General features: G+C 37.9%; 1 protein-coding gene across 1 annotated transcript in view; it reads left to right on the forward strand.

Annotated features, from left to right (window-relative positions):
• Positions 1 to 25,870, forward strand: part of LOC107554508 (A disintegrin and metalloproteinase with thrombospondin motifs 16) — a 68,402-nt gene that overhangs the window by 16,949 nt on the left and 25,583 nt on the right. Inside the window, exons 4-15 of the mRNA XM_016237028.1 lie at positions 887 to 1,196; positions 1,686 to 1,888; positions 3,253 to 3,336; positions 4,010 to 4,169; positions 6,356 to 6,461; positions 6,550 to 6,687; positions 11,644 to 11,797; positions 16,502 to 16,597; positions 19,958 to 20,106; positions 21,668 to 21,840; positions 23,187 to 23,317; positions 25,543 to 25,666. Coding sequence (XP_016092514.1) covers positions 887 to 1,196; positions 1,686 to 1,888; positions 3,253 to 3,336; positions 4,010 to 4,169; positions 6,356 to 6,461; positions 6,550 to 6,687; positions 11,644 to 11,797; positions 16,502 to 16,597; positions 19,958 to 20,106; positions 21,668 to 21,840; positions 23,187 to 23,317; positions 25,543 to 25,666 — 1,828 coding nt within the window. The remainder of the gene's footprint in view (positions 1 to 886; positions 1,197 to 1,685; positions 1,889 to 3,252; positions 3,337 to 4,009; positions 4,170 to 6,355; positions 6,462 to 6,549; positions 6,688 to 11,643; positions 11,798 to 16,501; positions 16,598 to 19,957; positions 20,107 to 21,667; positions 21,841 to 23,186; positions 23,318 to 25,542; positions 25,667 to 25,870) is intronic.

Genomic DNA, 25,870 nt, shown 5'->3' on the forward strand with positions numbered 1-25,870 from the left:
GTTAGGGTTGCACAATGTTAAAAAAAATGGCATTGCAATATTTTGTCTTTCTGCAATATGAAAAAATTCTAGTAATTTTTAACAGATGAATTGAAAAGCTATGTTTAGAAAGAATTAATCATTCTAGAACGTCTAGAGTGTCTGCATAGAAAATCATTTAAAGAGCTAAAAATGACGTTTTACTCTGAAGACCATCCTGTTTGGGCTTAACAATTTGGGAAAAGCTTTAAAAATGAGAGTGTTCACTAATCACAAAAATCAAAGTGAACAAAGTATAAAAAAATTCCGGTTGACTTTTCATATGCCACTGTTTTCAGCCTATTTATTTTGACTATAAATATTAAAATGATTTTTTTTTGCTGTGATTATTAATAAATAAAATTACAATTAAAATGTTTAATTTTATGGTACAGTTGTACCATAAAATAAAAGTTATTTCATTTTACAACTGTAAAAATATAGTACTAATATTTATATATGAATCTCTTCATTTTCAAATGTTAAACCATCTAGTTTTATTTTGGTGGTTTGTCGGCAAAAGAATGCATGCACTGGCAGTTTTAGTGTGAAGCGCTACTGTGTTTATTTACATGCGCCCAGCTCAAAATATTGTGTTACATCTCAGAACAGCTCAAATAAGACTGCGGTGAATGAAATATACAGTACTTATTTAATTAAATCACAGCCTTCGATGACATTAACCTATACCACAATACATCACTAGATGTAATTTCTATGGATTCTTGCATTCCTGTTTTTATTTTGCTGCCTTGCAAGCACTGCTGTTTCCTGCAGGAAACACACACACACACACATTGTGAGGCATGAAGAGTGCAGGGTTTCTTGATCAAATGGCGAGGCATTGACCAGTGTGTTTTCCCTCCAGTCAGGTTTGATCAGAACTCAGGGTGCGGATTACTTCCTGAAGCCGTTGCATCCACATCAGGCACTTCTGGAAAACTTCTCAGCCACATCTGACCAGCATCCCCACATCCTATACAAGAGATCCACTCCAGCACAGATCAACAGAGGCAGAAACAGGAGGTCAGCTGAGCCAAAGACGGTCAGCAGAAGAGGTTCAGCAGTCCCGTATCTGTGGAGAGCCACACAGACGGATCCAAAGGAGTACCAGCGTACGCCGCACATTCATGACGGCACGTGGCAGAGACAGCACTTCTGTGGAAGACGGAAGAAATGTATGTAAGGACATTCTCTTTCCAACCGCACCTTCAGAGTCTCTAACACTGAGCTGCTTTCCATTACATGGTGCTGGACTGCCAAAGACATTCATTAGGAGGACAGGGGTTTATTTTAGACGATATTCATATGTAAAGAGGTCACAGCTGTTCAAGGGTCAGTTTGAACATGTTTTCATGACATCGTCACACCTGTATTGTGTTTGGTCAGGCATGGATTATCTTCACCTACTCTAAACAAACGCCACATCCTCACACTGCATTTGAACTCTGAGTAATATTTTACGAACTGAGTAAGCAAATCGTATGTGGGACATGAGGTAACAGCTAAAACAGTTTGACACACATGGCGTGCATTAATGTCTCGTATGGGCCAGAGTTTTTCACACATAGATTCAGCTATTTGCTGAACTAGTGATGCATTTTCTTTGGGGAACCAGCACTGACTGTGTGACCTAGTGTTGATATTGTCTTGGTCCTGTGTTTCAGATATGCCTAAACCTCCCGAGGATGATATCTATATTTTTCCGGATGAATATAAGTTCATGCCCAGAGGGAAGCGAGCCATTATGTTCAAACCTCAGACGCACAAGAGGCTAAATGTGGAGACCCTGGTGGTGGTCGACCACAAGATGATGGACAATCATGGCCATGAGAATATAACCACATATGTGCTTACTGTTCTTAACATGGTAAGTCATCCATCCATTTGCCCATCCATCCATGCATGCATCTGTCTGTCAATTTGTCCATCTGTCCATCCATACATCCATGCATCTGTACATGCAATCATTCATGCATCCATCCATTCAACCATGCACCCATCCATCCATCCATCTATCTATCCATGTATTCATCCATCCATGCATCCATTCATTCATGGATCCATCCATACTGTACATGCATCTATCTGTCTGTCTGTCTGTCTGTCTGTCTGTCTGTTCATGTATTCATCCTTCCATGCATCATCCATGCATGGATCCATCCAGATGTCAATGCATCCATCCATACTGTACATGCTTCTATCTATATATCTATCTATCTATCTATATTCATGGATGCATCCAGATATCCATCCATCCATTCACCCATGCATCCGCATGCATTCATCTGTCTTATCTATTATCCATGTATCCATCCAGTTATCAATGCATCCATCTCTGTCCATCCATGCAACCATCCAGATATCAATGCATCCATTCATCCATCTGTTCATCCATCCATCCATGCGCCTATGCATCCATACATCTATTCATTCATCCATGTACCCGTCCATACATACCTCCATTCATCCATGCATCCATTATACACTTGCATCCATCCATCCATGCATCCATCTGTTTATCTATCATCCATGGATCCATCCATGTATCTATCCAGCTATTGATGCATCCATTTGTCCATCCTCTCATCCATCCATTCGTTTCCCAGTATTCTGTGGTTGAGTATGCTCTGAATGCATGGAGAAAGATGTCAAGCTGAGGTCAGAGCATGTGTTTTCACTTCACTGTGGCATATCTGGTTGACCAAATGGACTAGTTAATGATTGCTGAAAGTCAAAGTGAGTCTTTTTGGGGTGTGTGCAGTGAAAAATGTAAGCGCACATTTTTAGACTAATGGAAATAGGATTGGGTTACATGTTATGAACATACCGATCAAACTCAGACTTTGTAAAGGTGTTTTAAGAGTCATAGTTTACAAGGGATTAGTGAAATACTGACACCTGAAACCAAAAGGCTCACCTCTTGTGTTGGTGTCAGTGAAAACAAAGACAAAATATTTATGATACCTGAGCACTTTAAACCATCCTAAGGACTTTATCTTCAGCTCTGTTTCAAAGGCTGGTGAAATGTGGGATTAGGGATTCCCTTAAGTACATATAGAGAGGTGAGGCTTTGAAGAACTTTAGAGAAACATCCCAGCCATACGCTTCTCATTTCTCCAAAGAGACACTTCTGATTGCTCTGTTCAAGAAGGTCATTTGAGTTTAGATGCCTCTATATAAATGCACCATCCTAATGCTGATTTTTCTGCACTGTTGCTTATCTCCACAAAGGTCTCAACACTTTTCAAAGATGGCACGATTGGAGGTGACATCAATGTTGTAATTGTTGGACTAATACTGCTGGATGAAGACCAGGTGAGTTTATGCACTGGAGATATTTGAAAACAAAGTCGAAGATTTTGGCTCTATTGCACTGATAATACATGTTCAAATGAATATGTTACATCAACACCAAGTGTATATTTGTAAAATGAATGAGAGTTAAAACCCTCTGGAGGGGACTGACGTCATGGACCGTGAGAGGTTTAGATAAAACAGAGCTTTGAAACCGATTGAAACATTGCTTCAGAAGGTGGATTTTATTGTCTCCTTCGTTCTCTTTGAGATGCTCTATCTGAACAGGTCTTGTTTTTACGATGACAGTTTAATTGGATTCACTGCATTCCACTGGATTCCAGCCAGACGAGGGACGCGTCTGTGGGAAAGCGGGCCAGCAAACAGCTGAAGGGCTCCGTTACTGATACACCTGTGCTAATGTTAATGAAGTGCGTGTTAGCCACCGGCCGAGGAATGCAGAAAATTGCCCTTATCCCCCCTTTGATTGGAATAATTAGCCGCAGTCACTCAGGATCAGTGATGAGGGGCTAATTACTCATAGACTCATTTATTGAGGTGGGGTCAGCAGAGGTAGCTTGTAATTACTCGACCCAGTTTGAGTTAGTCTCCCAGCACTAGTCACTAGTTGCATGTGTTTCGTTCTTTTGACTTCATTCTGCTGTTTACTCTAGTTAACTCTCTACTCACTCAGGATGGACTAGTGATTAACCATCATGCGGATCACACTCTGAACAGTTTCTGCCAGTGGCAGTCAGGACTGGCTGGGCGAGAAGGTCGCCGCCATGATCATGCCATCCTGCTAACCGGTCTGGATATCTGCTCCTGGAAGGATGAACCATGTGACACTCTGGGTAAGGACAACATCAGATGAGCCTAAATGAGCCTAAATGCATGAAATGCTAAATGCATTAAATAAAAAAATCACACACACAATACATATTGAATTAGCCCCTAAATAGTGTTGTAATGTTGTACTATTGGCATATCCCAGCATATTTTGGTAACCATCCTGTTATTGGACACTGATTAGATTAATCGTGGCTGATGGCAAATAAAACTGTAAATGTAGTAGTTTTTGATAAAAGCATCCGCTAATGTACAATGGCATGGGTAACTGAAAACCTTCTCTTAAGCTGAATTAACGCCGCTATGTGAGTTTATGAGACAAAAACTAACTCTTAAGATGAGACCAGGTTTTCCTGTAATTTTGCAAGCATTAAAGAGTAACAAATCACAGGTGTGGTGTGACATTTAAGATTTATGACCTAATATATACAGTACTGCACTTAGTTATCATTAAACTGCGCCATTTAGCTACAGCTAACTGTTAAATTATTAGAGGTACAGTAAGAAGATTTTCCTCTAATTACCTGTGAGAGCTCAAGCTGTGGTCTCCACCCTGTGCCACATAAAATAATCTCTCCCCGCTAACTCCTAACCCCATTAGTAAAGCTAGCCATGCCCCTCAAATGCAAGGCCGCGGTTCAAAGGCTGCTGTGAACGCAACATTTGTGGAGTGTCAATGATTAACACTTGAGTGCAGACTCACGCTCAGAGGTCAAGAGGTCAAGGGAGATTTCACGTCCCTCAGAGGTCATGGACTGGAAGATTAAAGAGCTCTGCTGAACCTTTAATACTAGCATACACTATTTCATCCAGTATCAGTAGACTGAGAAAACCACTGTATGCATTGGATTACCCTCATGCATCGTTTTTCGCACATGACAGTGTCTTATGACAGAGAGATATTGAAATATATATTTGTGTTATAGTGCTTATTTATGAGATGGCAACATGTGTTAGTAACAAATTGTTTTCTTTTATTTATTTTACAGCATAAGAATCAATATATCAAGTGTAATGAAATTTTTAGTATTATAGTTTTGTCCCTCTTGAGATTTTCAGTAAGGCCAGAAGATATAAATAAATCACAGCATGTTCTGGTGCAACACATTTGTGCAATACATGCAAGTATTTCATCACTCTGTGCGTATGTGTCAAAAAACAGCACATATATTAAGTGATTATATCAAAGGATAATAAATCAGACTCCTTTGGTCCTTTTGGTGTTTGATTTTGGTCCAACATACACTGGACTTCATCACCACAGGTTTTGTATTAAAGACTTAGAAAGTCATAATTTGTCATAAAATACAGTTCTCTTTGATCTCAGACCCACGTAGTGACACTTACAGAATTGTTCAAAGCATTTTGTGAGGCTTTTTATGCTTTCTACAGTTAATACACCACTCCTAGCGGTAGACGGCGTGCATATAATGTGTTTCAGATTCATACTGGTTGAAGTAACTCGTATATCTGTTCAGATTTCCTGCAGTGGACTCGAAACAACTGGATTTGATCTCTAGCTCTTGAACTAGCAGTGTTGAAACAAATGCACTCCAAACCTTGACCTGATTACAGCAGTCCATCAGTTGTTCTTGCACAGGAAAAAAATCTTGTTTACTGCCCTCTCTTTTAAGCAGTATGGATTATGTACAGTTCAAAAGTTTGGGGTCAGTAAGATATTTATTTACTTATTTATTTTATTTTTTATCAAAAAGGACATTAAATTGTTCAAAAAGTGTCAGTAAAAACATTTATAATGTTACAAAAGGTTTCTATTTCAAATAAATGCTGTTTATCAAAGACTCCTGAAAAATTAATTTGATCAGTTTGCACAAAAATATTGGGCAGCTCAACTGTTTTCAACATTGATGATAACCAGGAATGTTTCTTGAGCAGCAGATCAGCATATTATACTGATTTCTGAAGATCATGTGACACTGAAGACTGGAGTAAATAAATGCAGCCTTGGTGAGCAGAAAAGGCTTATTTCAAAAACATTTTAAAAATCTACCAACCCCAAACTTTTGATCGGTGGGGTACTGTCAGAGGTGATCAGGTGCAAAATGATTGTCGCTGACTCTTTGGCTCCTTTTATGAGTTGTACTTCATAATAAGTTGCAGTGGTACACTAGTCTTGACTTATATACTCCTCATCATTCATTCATCCATCCATTTATTGTTTCGATATCAGGCTTTGCTCCAATCAGTGGGATGTGCAGTAAGTACCGCAGCTGCACGATCAATGAGGACACGGGTCTCGGTCTGGCCTTCACCATCGCCCATGAATCTGGCCACAAGTAAGAGTTCAGTTTATAATTAACCTTTGTTTGATTTCCTCAAATCCGGTTGCCTGTACTGGATCAATGAAAGCCTTGTTTTTCACAGCTTTGGAATGGTCCATGATGGCGAAGGCAACGTATGTAAGAAGTCGGTTGGAAATATTATGTCTCCTACCTTGGCGGGACACAATGGTTTATTCTCCTGGTCATCCTGTAGCCGACAATATCTAAACCGATTTCTAAGGTGAGTTTTCTTTTCACATCTAGAATCCATTTCCCAAATAACAGCTTGAAATCCAATGCATTTTGCAATGCATCAAAACAGTGTAGCAGTCTTGTGTCTTGAGTCACTTGGAAAGACTATCCCAGCCATTGACAGCCCAAAGCAGCATTAGAAAAACAGTGCAAAGATATTAACAAGCGTGCCCTTTACTGAGCATCTCCTGTCCATTAGTCATCCATGCAGAATCACCCAGCATGAGTCCAGCGAGAGTCTAGACACCAACCTCATCTTTAAAGGGGTCATATGATGCTGCTAAAAAGAATATTATTTTGTGTATTTGGTGTAATGAAATGTGTTTATGTGGTTTAAGGTTAAAAAACACATTATTTTCCACATACTGTACATTATTGTTTCTCCTCTATGTCCCGCCTTTCTGAAACGCGTCGATCTTTACAAAGCTCATCGGTCTGAAAAGCAAGGTGTGCTCTGATTGGCCAGCTATCCAGTGCATTGTGATTGGCCGAATACCTCAAGCGTGTGACGGAAATGTTACGCCCCTCGCCATACTGTGATCCCCTGCCCGGCCGGAGCGACGAGACAAAAACATTAAAACCTATTATAAACGAGGCATTTGTTGCATCCAGTGGGGACATAATTATGGATTATAATGACTTATACTGTCTTTTTACGCATTGCATTGCATCGCGCCGCATAAACATAAAACCATGTCTGCATTTGTGATCGGAGAAATGACAAACAACAAGCGCTACTCTACACTGCCCAAAACTCACGTTTGAATCGTCAGTGGTAAATTCTTAAATTAAAAAACTTAAATTAACGGACGTGTCAAATGCAGTGGCCTTGTGCTCCATTATGGTGATGAGATCATCTTTTTCTCTGCCGCCCGGATCAGTAGCTCTAGGTCTCAGCGAAAGAAGGGATTCCCTGGCAGGGGTCTGTCAGATGCTTTGAGCTGCTTTACCTGCTTTCTACAGCTCGTCTTCCAGCAACGCTTCATGTGGAGACTGAAGAGTTGTTTGAAAATGCAGAAGAAAATGGGGCTTGCAGCAATCTGCAGGATTTTTGACCTGGTCATTATGGCATGCTGTGCACAGCATTGTGGTTGAGGGTTGCAGTTTGATTCCTGGCACAGAAATCTGAAAAAAAAACATAAGTTCTGGGATGCATGCTTTCAAAAGTGCTAATAAACGCCAAGGTCATGAGTTTGATTCCAAGGCAATGCAAGATGTAATCAAATGTATTCCCTGAATGCAATGTGTACCTTAAATGTCATGATGGATACATAAATAAATGTAAATTTGAAATGCAAAAATTCAGTAGAGTCCCATTCAGACCAGCAGTTACTTTGGCGATTCCTACACTAATCTGGATACATTTGAAAGCAACATCTCTCTGTCCACACTAGCATTTTTAAGTTTGAAATGTAGGAAAATGCAAAATCATCTTACCGAGCATGTGCAAAATGTAATAAAAGTTAACTGAGGTGAGACAGAAACATCGTTTTATTGGCAGAATTAGCATGTATAGCATGCATGCAATTAGCATGGATGGTCTAATTCGCAACTGCCCTCATGTTTTGCCACAGGACATCAAACGCAAGTAAATCTTTGCAGGAATGTAATTAAAAGATTGTACAAAGTAACAAAGTCTGTAGCATTACTTTGAAAGTGAATATCACGTAAAAGGCACATACCGGTATAAACATAGATGTCTATTGGTACTGTACATGACTAAATACCTCCGTTTTCACAGTCCACACTACAATGTAAAAACAATGTTTTCAAATTGATCTACTTGGTAGGAAGGCTTTTACTTGACCTAAAAAAAAGACTACAGAGGTTGTCAGGACATTAAATGTCATCAGACCAAACAGGTAAACCCAAATACTTACTGGTTGTTTTTCAACCTTATTAACTATGTTTCCATCCACTTAATTTTATTGCATAAAAATGCTGAATGGAAATGCTAAAATGTGCATAAATTCTAAAAATGCACTTAAAAAACGTCTGCGCTCAACTGAGTCATACCCATTTAGCATTGGCAAAGAAAACATTTGCATAAACTATGATAAAAACACAATTACCGATTAAATTACTTGATGCACATCTAATTAACGCACATGTCATTTATTACATATGATATATGGCACCAGTTTATCAGGAAATTATGATTTTGTTCTCATCATCTTGCTGGATGGCTTTATTCACAAATGTTTTATGCGATATTCCAATTTTGCACATAGGTTAAATTCACAACTTTGGATGGAAACATAGCTAATGTTTATAATTGCACTCTTGCAAACTATTCTAACTCAAACTTTCAGTGAAATGTGTTTTATAAAAGACTGAAAGAGTTGTCGAAGCCTAACCATGGGTGACGCTGAAGTCATGTGACCATGGCATAGTTCATATATAGCCTACATTTAACTTTGACTAATGCCAGTTGTATTCAGGCTTCAAAATGTTTGTTAATTTGCAACGATTATCATGATGGACAAAACATGCAAGAATCATAAACTTTGGTTACAGAGCTTATTTACTGCATTAATCCAAAAGCTAGTGCTAGGTCCGAGTCCAAGTACCCCAAATCTACCAAATCGCCAATGGAAAAATCCTTATTGGTCACAGAGATTATTTTCTGCAATAATCCAAAAGCTAGTGTTTTGTCCAAATCCACCTTGTTGAGTCAGACTCGAGTCCATATCCTTAACCAGTTGAGTTTGAGTGGGAGCAACTTGTCAGACACCATTCTGGCTTTTGGCGTTCGCTTCTACAGTGGCTCTGAGTTGTCAAAACACCTCTCAAAATGCTTGCTACAGATGCGGAAAAACACAGAAACTGGAACCCGATCCAAATTTTTTTAATGATGGACAAAAGATTCGGAGGCAGTGCGTAAATGTGATTGACACAATGCTAGGTTGAATTAATTTTTTTAACGTGTGAACGTTTCAGACGAAAATTTCGGATTCGGTGTGCAAGGACCTTAAAGGGTTAGTTCACCCAAAAATGAAAATTCTGTCATTAATTACTCACCCTCATGTCGTTTCAAACCTATAAGACCTTCGTTCATCTTCGGAACACAAGTTAAGATATTTTGATGGAATCTGAGATCTCTCTGACCCTCCATAGACAGCAAGGATATTACCACGATCAAAAAATAGTAAAATAGTCCATGTGACATCAGGCGTTCACCCGTAAATTTACGAAGCTGAAGACATGAGGCTGAGAATGTTTGGGTGAATTGACCCTTTTAGGGCCTGTTTACACTTGGTCACTGCATGCGTTTTCTCTGATCAGATAGCTATCCGATCGTGAAAAGACCAGGTGTAAATGCCCCCCGAATTGCTTTCGAGACATTTTGAGAATGCTTTTTAAATCCTATTGCTCAAACCACTTCAATTCAAGATCAGATTTATATCCGGTTTGCGGAGACACATGTATGTGGCCAAGTGTAAATGGAACAAAAACTCCAAATTTGAACTCAGTAAGTTCTTTCAGAACTGCTTAAACGCCTCTGCTTGCCAAATCTTTAACTGAGGGTGCTATGGATTTCGTTTGAGGGTGCTCTAGCACCCTCGTAGAACCGGACCTGCCCTAAATGTTGATAACAGGTGTGAATTTGGAACCAACCAATCAATCAAACCAAACTGCATGGTCAACCTGCAGAGTGACAGCTGCTTTAGTGTCACCAGAGTCTGTCTGTGAAGCACAGCTTTTCCAGGACTGTCTGGGCATCTGAAGGCGACAAAGTGCAGTACGTTCATCCCTCATTTATCTTTCCACACCCCAAAAACAGCAGCATGCTGTAGATAAACAGGGCCACTCGGTCTCTGTCAGCTGTCCTCCCATCTGTTTCCCATTCCTCATCAGCAGCCTCGCCTACGTCACCATGGGCCTGTCGACATACAGCCTGCAGATCACAGACCTTCAAGTAGCTGCTCTCAGACCTTCTGTCCTTCCTCTGCATACCCCTCCGCTTTTATCACTAATAAAACAGAGCTTCAAAGGGAGTCAGGCCCGAGCCGCTCTGTCTTATAGCTGTCGCTCGCCTTAATCTGAGGAGGAAACTTAAAGAGGTCACACTGGGAGAACCGAGTGGTGATGAGGAACTGAATCAGATTCATCTGACGCTGATATTCCTGCCTCTGCAGGCCAGATGCTGCCACATTGATCCTTCTCCAGATAATTGGAAGCAGGACTTACATGCGCTGCAGAAGAACAGGGTTTCCCTTCACAGGATGCACTGAATCACTGAGGGATTCTGGGATCGCTGGATGTAGTTGACGTTATAATGGATTGTCCTTCAACAAGAACATCTACAGATACCATGTGTTCGAGTGACTGCTTAATTTAACTAGTCAACTTGTCATTTTCTGCAGACCTACAAACAAGCACAACTTGTTAAAGCAAATAAATAGATACAAAAAAATTAAAAATAAATACAAATCATGCTGCTCTAAACTCAAGTATTGCATGGACGCAGCAGTGATTTTATTGTTAATATTCTTTAATTGTTTAGTTTGAGCACCTGTGTTAGTATATTTTTTGAGATGTGCGTGTTGCATGTATGTAGATCTAATACAGCAGTCGATGTGACCCCCGTTACAAACATACATCCCACACAAACGTACATACTGACCCAGTCTCGTCATGGAGCGCCTGCTAAACTACTCAGAGCTCGTTCAGGGCTTCACTGTGCGTCACGCTACTACAACACGCGCTATTAAACAATGTTAAATGCTTTCTCATGATCCTCGATATCGCTTACACGCGGAGCCTCGCTGTCAGCCGTATAATAACGGCAGCGTTCAATAACATACGTAATGATGAAGTCAGAGGATGTGTTGAAAAGAGAGATGTTTAAATGTAGACGAGGGAACTCCACTTGTTATGTTGTCATGGTTGCTGCTCTACTGTACGGGACTCAAGCGGTTTTACAGTAGTGTTTGTGTCTCAGTACCGCACAGGCCACCTGTCTGTCTGACGAACCCAGCGCCATCCAGGAGTACAAGTACCCTGAGAAACTTCCCGGAGAGCTGTACGACGCCGACACGCAGTGCAAGTGGCAGTTCGGAGAGAAAGCTAAACTCTGCACTCTGGACTTCAAGAAGGCAAGTCCATTAAGTGCCATCCTGTGAAAACCATTTTTAAATCGGACATTGCGTTACCATGGAAATTATACTTTAAAATCTTTTAGCGGTCTCCTCCCCTTAGTGGGTGGAGTCAAGTGTCATATTACAAAATGTATTACGGTCTTTTCGAATCTTCTTTATAATCTTGACAAAATACATATCCTCGGAAAGATCCGAGTCTCAAGATTCCATATTTGGTTGCTATTTTTTGATAAAAATAATATTTACAGAGAAATGTAGACCTTTGTGAGAGAAAAATGCATCAACAAAAATTCTATGGAGTTTTGACGGCAACCCTAACCCGGTGGCTGTTTGTGGAATAACGCCCTAAATAAAATCTCCCAGGAACCTCATTTTGTTTTTATATCAACTTCAAATTTGGAACATAACTTATTTAGACATAAGGCTTTAATTGTATATCAATTTTGGATTCAAAAATATTTTGTAAAATATCTACTTATATATATAAAATACAATTTACAGTTACAGTAAATGTAAACTTCTATAACGTATTGATACTTTAATATTTTGAAATGATTCCACTTCTGCAGTAATCTGCAGATTGTCCTCTTAAAAAAGGAGTCCAACCTTAGGTTTGTATTCCAAAGTGTTCATGAATTATAACAATTTAGGTTTGGATAGTGCACTTTCATGTCTATGGTCAAAAATGGGGGGCTTAATGGGTTAATATCAGTATTACATATTGCTTTACATATGAAACCCCTCCTGAAAAGACGCATCATGTCAGATGAGTTGAGTGCACGTGAACGGCACCACATGACTGAACATTGTGTGTACTGTAGAAGATGAGCTGCTTAGGCCTGGCAGGAACCGCTTGCCTGTTAATGAGGCGAACGTTTACACTGCAAAACTACTACACCAGAATGATAACACATGTTATTAAAAGATTGCACACCTCATCGTGTTGTAAAGAGCCTTCTGTTCTTGTCAGGAAGCGAAAAGAGCCTTATGAAATTGCCCAACACATACATGGCATTTCGACCTAAATCAGAAGAATGCACTTAGTTATGACTTCCAGACTTACAAATTGGAACTTCCTCAAAGCTCTTGAAGGCAGCATTAGACAGCACGAGTTTCCATGCTGGCGCACACTTAGCTAGGTTAGTGTTGGTCTATATAGCTATGCCTGCTCACCAACAAAACACACTGCTCAACCGAGCATGGTCCTTCTGTTTAAGCTAGTTAAGAAGACTGGTTGTAATTTGCACACTGGCTTTCAAACATAAACTACCATTCAAAGGTTTGTGGTCAATAAGACTTTTTCATGATTTGTCTTTGATTCTTATTTCACATCTCTAAAAATGCAAGTGGATTTATTCCATTTAATCCATTTTTAATGCAAGTGGACCTTTTATAGTCATTGTACTCTATGTGAATAAAAAAGTGTATCAGTTGCCTCAATAAACTCCTAATGTGCTGCTAATTAATAGTTAGTAAGATAGTTGTTAAGTTTAGATATGGGGTTTAAGCATTAAGGGATCTAAAATATGGTCATGCAGAATAAGACTTTAATATATGTTATTTATAAGTATTAATAATCAGCAAATATGCTAGTAAAATGCACGCTAATAAGCAGCTAGTCAATGGTGAGATTTGGCCCCCAAACTAAAATATTATCCACTTTTCATCTTCTTTTTTTAATAAAATGTACATCCCAAGTCAGAAGACATATACTAACTTCATAAGGCACAATTACTAACATACAAAAATAACAAAGATGTAAATCTGGACAGCATTAAAATAGTAACTATTATCTATATCTTTCTACTTTGAACGATTCTCAAATAATCATGAAGAAATAAAGTAAAGGAAGGTTTGCAATTCTTCTGTTTAGACGTGTGAATATATTCTTAAAAAACATGAAGTCTTCTAAAACAAAATTTCCACTGAATGATAAACATCCACCAAACATTCAGAGGTCAGATCAGTAGAAGAGGTGTTCAGGAGTTTCAGGAATAATGCAAGTCTTTCCACACTTTTCCACCGAAGTCTCTGCGATGCATGTGTGTTTTCTGTGAACGTGTGACCTGCATCCAGAGAGTCTGATGCACACATGCCCTGATGTGTGCTGATATATTCACGTCTGATTGCTCATGACATCGGGAGAGCACTGTCTTTATTTCCCTATTGCTCAGATCAGCTGTAAAGTTCTTCTATAATGCAGGAATTCAGGTCTGAACTTTGCTCAAATCATTTTCCCACTGTCTAGACTATACATCTAAAACTGGAGCTCTCCGTAGAGAAATCTGCTGGAGTGTGGCTCTGGCCGATCTCTCTCTCTCTCTTCTCTTGCTCTCGTGAAGCAGACGCAGAGCTAAATATGCTTCGGAGCGACGCCAGTGGGAAGCGGTGTTCATCATATTGTCCTGATCTCTACTGTACACAGAAATGAGGCGAGGTGATGGGCACCGATGCCACTGATTGGCATAAATCAAGATGAATGTTAATTATAACATATTTTACCAAACGTGTTTTGAGCTGTATGTCAATGTAGTCGTCTTTTTCAGAAGTGTTATTAATTGAATTTACTTTAGGTTAAAACTTATTCACAATGGGAAAACATTTACTTAGAAATTGATCAAAAAAGTGACAGCAAAGACATTTAAAATCATTTTCAAATAAATTATGTTCTTTTGAACTTTTCATTTGTCAAAGAGTAATACAATGCATCTGTTTCTACAAAAATATTGTGCATCACATAGAAAACAGCTATTTTAAAGTGTAATAATTCTTCACATTTTTACTGTATTTTTGATCAAATAAATGCAGCCTTGCTGAGCAGAAGAGACTAAAACAATAGTGCAAACCCCGACCTTAGTGTATAAGTAACCAAGAATAACCTTTGAACAGTAGCAAATGAAAACTGAATAATTATACTGATATAATTACTGTATTATTATAGTTCTTCTTAGTTTTGAAGCATTGTTTTTTTTTCACTTTTTTAAACAGAAAAATTGTAAACAAGGTTTTAAACTTGTAATTTTGTGATAATGAATAGTATTTATATGGCCGTATAAAAACATGACAGCGTTGGATATTAAAGTGTTTCTTTAATCTGTGAAAACATCACGTGGATATTGAAGATGAATTTACATCAGGCTATAAGAACAAACCACAAAGAGAGCCTCCTCAGTTCAGAAGAGCAGCGGATGTCACTGAACTCTTTCTGTAGAAGCTGAGCTCTCTCTGCTTTCACTGTGAATTAGCGTCTTGATATTGTCTGGCAGCGGGACTGAGATGAGCGCTGTGTGATCGCTCTCCTCGTGCTCAGCAGGAACGGATTCGAGGAGGTCTCGCTTTAACACACAGCTGCAGAACTTGTGCTGGGATTTGGACCGGGCTCACTCTGGCAAAAAGCCGTCTTTCCTCCCATCTGTGCTCCCATTGTTCTTAATATGACAGAATAATCCAGATGTGAGTAATAAGCCGTTCCTCGCTCTTCTCACAGAGTGAGTGAATGAGACGAGCGCTGCGTTGAAGAGGTCGATACATGGGAGCTGCTCTTACAGGACAGTAAGACACTTTTAGGATGTCTGATGAATTATGAAGTATAGGTTTTACAAGTCATTGTTCAGTAAGGGACTTTTTTTTATGAAAAATTAATGTGAATCTTCTTCAAACTCTACTGGATTTATTTTAAAACATGAATTGTGTGTCTGAGCTTGATCAGCCTTCAAGTGGATTTTGGTGTAATGTTCCAACACAAGTAGACTTATTTTTACATTTGTAAAAAAAAATAAAAAATTAAAACTGGTTTAAATTCCCCAATACCCCACAGTTTTAACAAAACTGCTCTCATATCAGGATGTTAAATTAAAAGCATTTCTGAAGCCAAAAATAGGGAAATAGTGGCATTTTTGAATCCAGAACTTATTAAAAATATGAAAAATTAATTAGAAATCCACAAAAGAGTTCACTAAAAACACACAATATATATATACAGTATTGTATATGAAAATCTAACTGGGATAATCATTTGAAAATTCCAGATGAAGGTGATTATTATTATTATTATTATCCTGCCACTAAATACAAATATAAAAACTGCAAATAAAACAAAATAATAAATATTACTATTGTAATATTTCACTCTAAATTATTATTATTATTATTATACATTAGAGCTGTAATATTATAATAGTAATATTTATGGCTGACTGAATTTCTTCAGTTTTGAACGTTAGAAACTTTTATTTTGTAGAATTTTACACTTTTTTTTTATAACTGCATCAATGTTAAAAGAAAGCTTTAAAAATGGTGAAAGCCAAAAGTAGACTTTTAAACTTTCAAACTATTAAAACGTGAAAAAAGTAACTAAATGAAATGCACAAAAATAGTATATTCTAATCTGTCCTATGGCTGTTTTAATGCGCACACAAAACAAAACAAAACAAGACCCTTGGTTGCAGAATGACCACAAACAGAGAGTTTAACATAAGCTAAAACAAACCAGACATGTCATTATTATATCCAGAGGGCATTATTGTGCAAAGCTGCTTTTGGACAGTCACACAGCACATGAAGAACATCTGTCCCTTACACAGTGTGCTGTAATCCTTCATTTGTTCACTTCTGTCACAGTTCTTGGCAGATCTCTGCTGGTTAGTCTTTTATCACAGCGACAGCTTCTTTAACGCATCCATATCAATGTGTGTCACGCAGGACATCTGTAAAGCCCTGTGGTGCCACCGGGTCGGAAGAAAATGTGAGACCAAGTTCATGCCAGCCGCCGAGGGCTCAGCCTGCGGTCCAGAGATGGTGAGGCACGCTCACAGGACGCATTCATGTCTTCAGAAGCATCTCATCTTAAACAGAAATCACGTCACACTCAGCTCAAGCGCTCTGTTTCTTGTCACTGAAGGAGTTTAATCATTACCATCGTTACAGATGGGTTTTTAACAGATGTTTAGTGTCACTGTCACTGTACTGAAGGCTAGAATGGATTCAGTTCGACGGAAACCTCTGACAAATAGAAGTGTGCATTGAACGTGCGTGTGCACTAGAAAAATCTTTAAAACGTATATTTTTATAAACTGTACTTGCTGATAATACAATATTAATTAAATAAAGGCCACTTAAGTGTATTTAAAGAGAGACACTTAAATGATTGTTTCACACTTAAGTGCACTTTGTAATAATGTCAAATTAAAAGTTTCATTTAAAGTGCATTTTAAATGAACGTTTTAATAACCTTTTGTCGCGCTTTAAAGAAGTTCACTTATTTTGATGTGCTGACTAACATACTAAAGCACATGTAAAGCACGTATAATTATACTTTTTTAACCGTAGTGTGTAATTTGATATTACATTTAAAGTTAATATATTTTAAATGTACTAAATTGCAACTCCATCATTATAAATGTGTAATTACAAATGGATTTAAATGCATGACGTATAAGTTTCAATAGAAATGACATTGAAGTCTATTTTTCTTCATGGTGAATGCCTGTCAGCACATTCAGCAGCACTTTAACCATATTTCAAAGACAATAGAAGTCATTATGAAATTACATAAAAATATGTACTTAAGTGGGTCGAAAAAAGCACTAAGTGAGTCAAAATTGCATTCATTATAACACTTAGATTTACGTTTAGACTATTATACATATTAATTGCAATTACCATGCAACTGATTCTCCGAAAATATTACATTCCGTTCGCACTTAAGTATATTATTTCCGTCATAAGCACTCTTTTTATAGTATGTTAAAGTGTACTCCTTTTATACGAGAAAATGAGTGAAAATGAATATGAATGCAGTTCAGAAAACTGTTTCTAGACCTCATTTAGGGTCTGTCTGTCATCTCAGACCCCTCAATCTTTAACTCATCCAAACACTTGAATCAGATTTTAAGTGGATTTTTTGCTGTTTGAGCAACTAAAGGAGGTGCCAGATACACTAAAAATGAATCTGCACTGCCGGTCTGAACCTCGTCAGACAGCGTCGTGTTAGATACAGTCCTGCTGTCCCGTATTTATATATTTTAATCCGAGTTAGAGCCAGTGACGGTACGCAGCGCTAATGATGACGGTCTCCTCTAGGAATCCTGCCCATCTGCGTTTAGGAAACATCAGCTCCGTCACATGAGCCAGAGACTCGGCTTGAGTTACACACAGGGTGTGAAGAGCGCTGGACCGGGACTATCGTTCATTCACTCTTTAACCTCTCGCAAAGTGCAATGGAATTGCTGCCTGATGGGAATTAAAATGAATCTGTGAAGCTGGACCATTCAATTAGTAATTTTCACACTCTCATGTTCTTCGAGGCCTTTCCAAATGTCCTTCAGTTAAACACAGAATTTGTGAAAAATGCCCTTGCATTAAAATTGAAAGACTGAATCTGTTCAGCTCAGTGATGACAAAAAAGCATCATAATGCGTGACTCATGCACACTATTTTATGCAGGGCTGCACTTTTTGGGGGGCGATTTTTCTCATAAAAACTTAAATTTAAAAATGTACTAAAAAAATCCAGATTTGCTGTGTTTGTTTGAAGGGCTGTACAATTTGGCAAGACATTTTGTGATCATATATCAATAAAAAAGATTATTTAAAAATAATAGTTGTAAAATTCCACTGTAAAATAAAACGATTTTAAGAAACAACAATAATAATAATAATAATTATTATTATTATTATATTTTACATTACAACTGTTAAATTACAGCAAACCGTTGAACTTTATTTTTGATGGAAAACCGCTGTTGATGTGGCAATGTGGAGATAGTTGGTGCATGTTGCATTTCCAAAGGCCTCTAACACTAGCTTGCTCTTTTCTTTTTCTATTCTATCCGTTTTATTTTAATTTATTATATAATTAATAAAAAGCTTTGCTACGTGTTCTGCGTTAAGCTAACTGAGACTTGTTACAGCACTTGCGTATCATTGCTGTTTTGTTGATTTTGATTGCTTCCATTGTCCTCATTTGTAAGTCACTGTGGATAAAAGCATCTGCTAAATAGCTAAATGTAAATGCATGTTAAAGCGACTCAAACTCAGAGCAGATGCAGATGGAGTTCATGTGAAGCAGCATTTACTGTGAACCGAGACGATCCGAGATGCTGAAAACAGTGAGCTGCTCACGTGTAAATGATCAGTGCTGCGCTTCACTCTCAATAATGCAGCATGTATGACTTTTTTGGTCACGAGGCATGTGAGACCAATGGGATCTAATAGTCAATTATCAGCTAATGACTGAATTTCTGTCTGTTCCTCATACAGAGTGTCACGTGACTCCAGCAGACATTAACTCTTTCCCCGCCAGCATTTTTGAAAAAAGTCACTCAAATCTGATGGCCTCCAGTATATTTTGCTGTATGAATATTTGAATATACAATACACCAAAATAAAGATCAGAGCCTCTACTTTTAAACAAAAAAAAATCTGTTTTATACTTTTTTTATAAACACTTGAATATAGGTAGGTTTCATAAAAATTCATAATTTTGAGCAAAAAGGTGAGAAAATTTAATTTTTATCAAAAGCTAGAACTGGATAATATTCAGTACGATTATCAAAGCATAAATCCAGTAAATCGCTTCCATCAACACCTCCAAAGCTTGCACAGACATATTCCTGGATCAACATGTTACGCCGTAACATTATGCAGTTTTCATTTATATGCTGTCTGTTGCTGATGATCGCATTATTTTTCATATGCATCTGTTTACATAGAGATGGCTCGTTTCTCCGTCCTGTTCACGTGTGTTTTTTTGTTCAAGTTTTGTACTCGTTCAGAAGATGCGTAATAGCGCCCCCGAGTGCATAACAGTGAAAACACGTAAAGCCGTAAAAACTCGTCTTTGGCGGGGAAGCGTTTTCTTCTAAAAGACGAGATAACTCGTCAATGGCGGGGAAAGAGTTAAATATAGTGAATGCATCATATGAACAATTTTTATGATACTTTTATTGTGTTTGTTTTGTCATTTTGAATATTTGCATTCATTAAACTACTGTATGGAAAAGATCAGAAATTATGTTCTTTAAGAAATCACTTTTTGTGTTCATACAGTTTTGGAAGGTGAGAGAATGCTGACAGAATCTTTATTTTTGGGTTTACTGTCCCTTTAACTGTAAAGAAGACCATTATCGCTCTCAGACTGATGTGTGTGTGTTTGCAGTGGTGTCGGCGGGGTCAGTGTGTAAAGCAGGGGGATGAAGGTCCTAAGCCGGTTCATGGTCAGTGGACATCCTGGTCTTTCTGGTCCAGCTGCTCGAGAAGCTGTGAGAGTGGAGTGACCTACAGAGAGAGACACTGCAGCAGCCCCAGGTACATGCAGTACAGGCAATACAAATCAAATGAGAGGGTTCTCTTCACAGCAAATTCAAGTTGTTGACGTGAAAATCATGCTCAACAGGATTTTAAACAAAACATTGCAATCATTTCTCGAACTCGATACTTGAAATTAATTTGCTCCATATCCAAGAAAGGCTTAGATCCTATATTAATCCTTTCTTGGATGCAGAGCAAATGAAATGCAAGTGTTGAGTTGTACCCTTTGGAAGAATTGATTTTACAATCATGTAACATTTGAAATGAAAAAGTGTGCAAGATCCTTCATTTTTCTTCAATTAATTATTTCTTGTTGTTTTATCTTATTGCAGTGAATCACTACTATTCAAAAGTTTGGAGTCTGTAAGATTTTTAAAAACATTTAATTTACACTTTTATTCATCAGGGGCACATTAAATTGATCAAAAGTGACAGTAAAGATGTTTATAAAGTTACAAACATGTTCTATTTCAAATAAATGCTGTTCTTTTGAACTTTCTATTCATCTGTGAATCCTGAAAATAAATTTTATCACAGTTTCCACAAAAATATTGGGCAGCACAGCTGTGTTCAACATTGATAATAATCAGAAATGTTTATTGAACAGCAAATCAGCATATTATACTGATTTCTGAAGATCATGTGACACTGAAGACTGGAGTAATGATGCTGAAAATACAGCTGGAATCATAGAAATAAATTACAGTTTAACACATATTCACATAGAAGACAGCTGATTTAAACAGTAATAATATTTCACATGTTTACTGTTTTTACTGTATTTTTGATCGAACAAATGCAGAGTTGGTGAGCAAAAGTCGTATTTTTCCAACCCCAGTCTTTTGAATGGTAGTGTACATTTTTAGGCTGATTTAAATGTGTATTATTTATTTATTTATAACAAAAAATTGAAGAGTTTTGATACAAACAAAGAGTTAGAGAATATTTCAGACTTGGTTTGAACCGAGAATCTCTGTAATTCCCAATCTACTAAAGCATTCCCATTTATCTCAAGGCAAGCACAAAACTCTTCAGAAGTATGGTTTTGAAGTCTCCTCTTTGCTCATGGAAACACATATGTTCAGCCAATCTTCTGAGTCTTATGCCATGAAACTCTCTATAGAAGAAGGAAAGCTAACAGAAATGGAGACATTGGGATACGTGTGTGATCCTGTGCAATACTGTAGTTCTACTTGATTTTTCATTTCCCACAAGCAGGAATATAATAAAAACTGCTGCATGGAAAATTGCTGGCATTGTGAGAGAGTTTGATTCATGCTCTGATAACCACTCATCTCGTTCATCATAAGATGCGTTATGCGCTGCTGCACTTTATATACAAACACTTTGCTCTGCAGAAATGTAATTTTAAGCGGCAAGAAAATGGATTCCTCGTCAAAATAGAATGACATCTTAATTTAATTGGCAATGCATCTCACTACTACAACAAACATTACAGCCGCTTGGCAACCATGAGTGACTGAATGAAGTTGCTGTTGCTGTAAATCAAGACGCGTCTCGTGATCAGTTTCTTTTCACGTCTTTTCTTCTCTCTCAGGCCCATGTATGGCGGCAGGTTTTGCGAGGGCTCGTCTCGCTCTTATAAACTGTGTAACACCGCTGACTGTCCTCAAAACGCCGTGGACTTCAGAGCTGCCCAGTGCGCCGAGTTCAACAACAAACCCTTCCGCGGATGGCACTACAAGTGGAAACCCTACACACGCGTGGACGGTTGGTATAAACGTGTATTTCTATCGGCTGAGGGGATGTTTCGAAAGAAATGAGCCAGTGCATTTGGCAAAAATCTGGGTAAAAACATTCATTGTCTTATGTTTATGAAGTTAGACTGAAGTGAAGTATGTTCAGCCTCCTCATAATATTCACCCCCTTGAATTTTTCACATTTGGTTTCTGTTACTCCTCCAAATTGTAACACATGGAAAATGTGTCTTCCTTCCACCACACAATAAATTCAACACATTTATGTCTCTGAAATGAAAGACGTTTTTTAACGTCATTAGTTTATACGCGGTCCTTTAGAAATGATTACAGTCATGCATCTTCACGCAGGTATGACTGGAATCTCTATTCTTCAGCACAAAGTGTCTTGATGTCTTGTGAATTAGGTTGATAAAGTTGGATCAGGTTCTATCACAAATCTGATGTATTTCAAACTATTTCATAGTTTTTACCATGTGCTTTCGGTCATTGGATCTTCACACTTAATGCAGATCGTTGGATGACTGAGCACGTTCTCATGAAGTGTCTTTCTGCATTTGGCTTCATCCATGTTGGCATTAATGGAAACAAGCCTTTTAGTTCCTCCTTAAAAACAATCCCGATGCATGATTCTGCCATTTCTTCCATTCTTGATGACTTGCCCAATTAGGAAATGCTGCTGGATCCATATTCTTGTTGCTTCTGGAATCACATTTCATATCAACAATTATTTTAAACAGATTTTAGGATTTTGGGTTGAGATTACCATTGTGAAAAACTACGTTTGATACTCATCAAAAAAAAGCACTTATTATGGTTTAGAATGGGGATGGGGCTTCTACAACAGTCTTGTCGACCAGTTTTTCCCTCTGATTTTAAAGCGAGTTAATGAAGGGATTGAGCTGGGAAAGAGTTTGTAGTGCTTCTAGGAAGATCCAGAGCTTTGTCAGTCTTTCTGTAACCATTTCCAGCTGTTTTCCTCCTTGCAGCTTGATCTCAAAGTTCCTCGGGCTTCATTAGTTGTGAGACTCACTGAGTCAGTGAAATTTGGTGTGCTTTCAGACAATTGAACACAGATGGATTTGAAAGCAACACAGTTGTACCTGGTTACCATATTTTGCTTGATTTCAGAGTTTACGTTCCTAGTGTAATTGAATAGTTTACACAAGTTAGGCTGGTCAAACCAATCAATTAAGATAGATATCCTATGTAAATATGCTTGAATTTCGGAATGTCACAAGAGCAGAAACCCATGGGGGTGAATACTTTTGAATTTACTGTCCACAGGTTATAGGACGTGTGTTTTTAGGGAACTATGCCTGATATTCCTTGTGTGTGTGTGTGTATGTGTTGTTCCAGATCAGGACGTGTGTAAGCTCTACTGCTTCGCTGAAGGTTATGACTTCTTCTTCGCCCTCTCCAGTAAAGTCAAGGATGGGACGCTCTGCACACAGGACAGCTCCGATGTCTGCATTGATGGCATTTGTGAGGTAATGTACAATATTCACAATATTTTAATTCTGACACAATGCAAATATACTGCATAACCTGAGGTCTTAAGTCACTGTCTCTGTAGATATTATACATGTAGATACCAGTGTTGGGGAAAGTTACTTTTAAAAGTAATGCATTACAATATTCTGTTGGTCCCTAAAAATGTAACTAATTGCATTATTTAATTACGTTTTGTGGAAAGCAGCCTAATGCGTTATGTAACCTTTGTGTTACTCTTTCTCTTCTGGCCTGGGCTTGCTTGTTTGTTTTTAACATAAAAAAGTTATATTTTAGGCTAATGTAAAAGCCCTTTCACACAAAAAGTGAAATGAATAAGCCTTAGGCTGAGAAAAATGGCAATTTAAAAGCTCAAACAAACCTTTCAGCTGTGCTGCCATTCTGGATTGCATGAAGAAAAGGACACAGAAAAAGAAAGTTCAACACTTTCATCTCAATCACAAAAAAAGAAACACAAATGTTATGTTTATCTAAAGTCATTTTTACAACATTAAAGACTCTGATTAATAAAATGGGATTAAGTGCATAAAGAATGTTTGTGTTAACATTTAATGTTTTCAGGTTTGCATTTGACTGCTTTTATTAATTTTGAGGAATACTGAATCTGTTTTTTGTGCAGGTGAGATGAGTAAATGCATGTTGACACTTAGTCTAGCTAGAACTACAGAGACATCATCTTTACACAGCGCACACGACTGCACTTACTCCCGATGTCTCGCAACACGGAGGCAAGAGAGCTGTCAGTCAATACATGGGAAACAAAGCAACTGGCGTTACTTATTTGAAAAAGTAACTCAGATATTTTCACGTAAATTAAAAAGTAATGTGGTACTTGTTACTTGAAAAAAGTAATCTGATTCCGTAACTCTCCAACACTGGTAGATACAGTACTGTCTGGCCTTAGTCTAGTTACTTGAAAGTAACTGAGTAATGTGGTGTAAGTAACTTTCAGCTGAAAATGTGTTGAATGCTAAATATTCTTTACCTATGCGTGTAGGTATTCTCTGTCCAGTGGTTTGTTGAGTTGTGTAATACATAGCTACATATTATAAAAGCATCATGCTGTTGGTTGTTTTGTTTTTCTCTGGTAATGGACTACTGACACAGTGTGTGTTATCATCAAAACCAGAGATTTTCAAGAGGATTCATCTGTAGTGAATTCTCTCAATGATTGCTTTTATGTTTTCTTCTGCTGTGGAAATCCCTCTTGAGAGGCAAAGTGATTAAATGCATTTCATCTCAGTTTGGTTCAGAAAAAAACATCTTTCTAAAGACTTTCCTTCAGAACACACATCAGTTTCATATTGCGTGTTTGGATGTTTGCGGCGAAAGAGCCAACTACTATTTAGTTCAATTAAATTTAACTTCAGCTGCTGCGTTTCTCTGGCAACATTTAAAATCTGCTGTTAAATTAAAAGAGAAATTATGTTAGCATGAAATAGTGACAAATTGCAGTGGACCAGAACAATTGTAGTTCCGCGGATTTAGTTTAAATAAGCAGTAATGATGAATCATCGGAATCATTTGTCATTTCATGTTTTAGATTATACTCGAGCCGATGACATAAGTAGTTTGCACTGAAAACATTAGACAAAGAACATTTTTACACACTGAACATGGACATGCTTTTCAGCTGAGAGCATTTGATCTGTGTGTATTTGGACATGCATGTTGAAATTAATACCTTCTTGTGTTTCTTTCTCTAAGATTATCTTTCAAGTTTGGAGCATCTTGTAGCTCTTTATTAATACAACATATTTACACGTGAGCTTGTGTAGCAGTGGTGTGTGGTGGTCTTCTGAAATAAGTAGTCTAAATCCCCTGTCTGGTTTTGGGTTTTTAGTCCTTGGTAAACTCTGAATGTTTAATGATGGTGGGCAGTCACAAAAAACAGCTCAGATTATTATTTTAAGTTTGATTTGATTTGGACATCACAGAAAATGCTGATATCTGAGCGGGTGAATTGCTTTCTTTATAATTAACCCATTCATTTCCACCATTTTGACTCATTAATGCCAATTTGCGGACACGTGCATTCATACACAGACAACATCATCGGCCAATCACAGCTCCATGGAGGCACTTCCTCGTCTCTCGTGACTTTTTGTCTGATTTTACTGAACTATTGTAACTGGAATGATGATTACGAGTGCTTTATTGCTGCTTCTGTGCTTGCTGAGAGCTCCTGATTTGTGTTTTCCAGAGAGTGGGCTGTGACAGGGTGCTGGGATCCAATGCCGTGCCGGATCTGTGTGGCGTCTGCAAGGGCAACAACTCCACCTGCAAGATCTACAAAGGGCAAAACACCAAACAACATTACCTGAGCCGTACGTGTCTGTCTTTACTCTATGAACACCATTCTAATTAGAGATGGGAAAAATAACATGTTAATTTCTGCAATTACATTTGCTATTTTATTCACTTTTTCTCTTCCTAAAATAGCTGTGCTAATCCCCACATCGTTTAGCACAGTTAAATGCCACATTTATTATAATGGGTTTATGTGAATATTGGTTTAAATTCACTTAAAT

This window comes from Sinocyclocheilus grahami, unplaced genomic scaffold, assembly GCF_001515645.1.
Source record: "Sinocyclocheilus grahami isolate Dianchi unplaced genomic scaffold, SAMN03320097.WGS_v1.1 scaffold504.1, whole genome shotgun sequence".
Taxonomy (NCBI): Eukaryota; Metazoa; Chordata; class Actinopteri; order Cypriniformes; family Cyprinidae; genus Sinocyclocheilus; species Sinocyclocheilus grahami.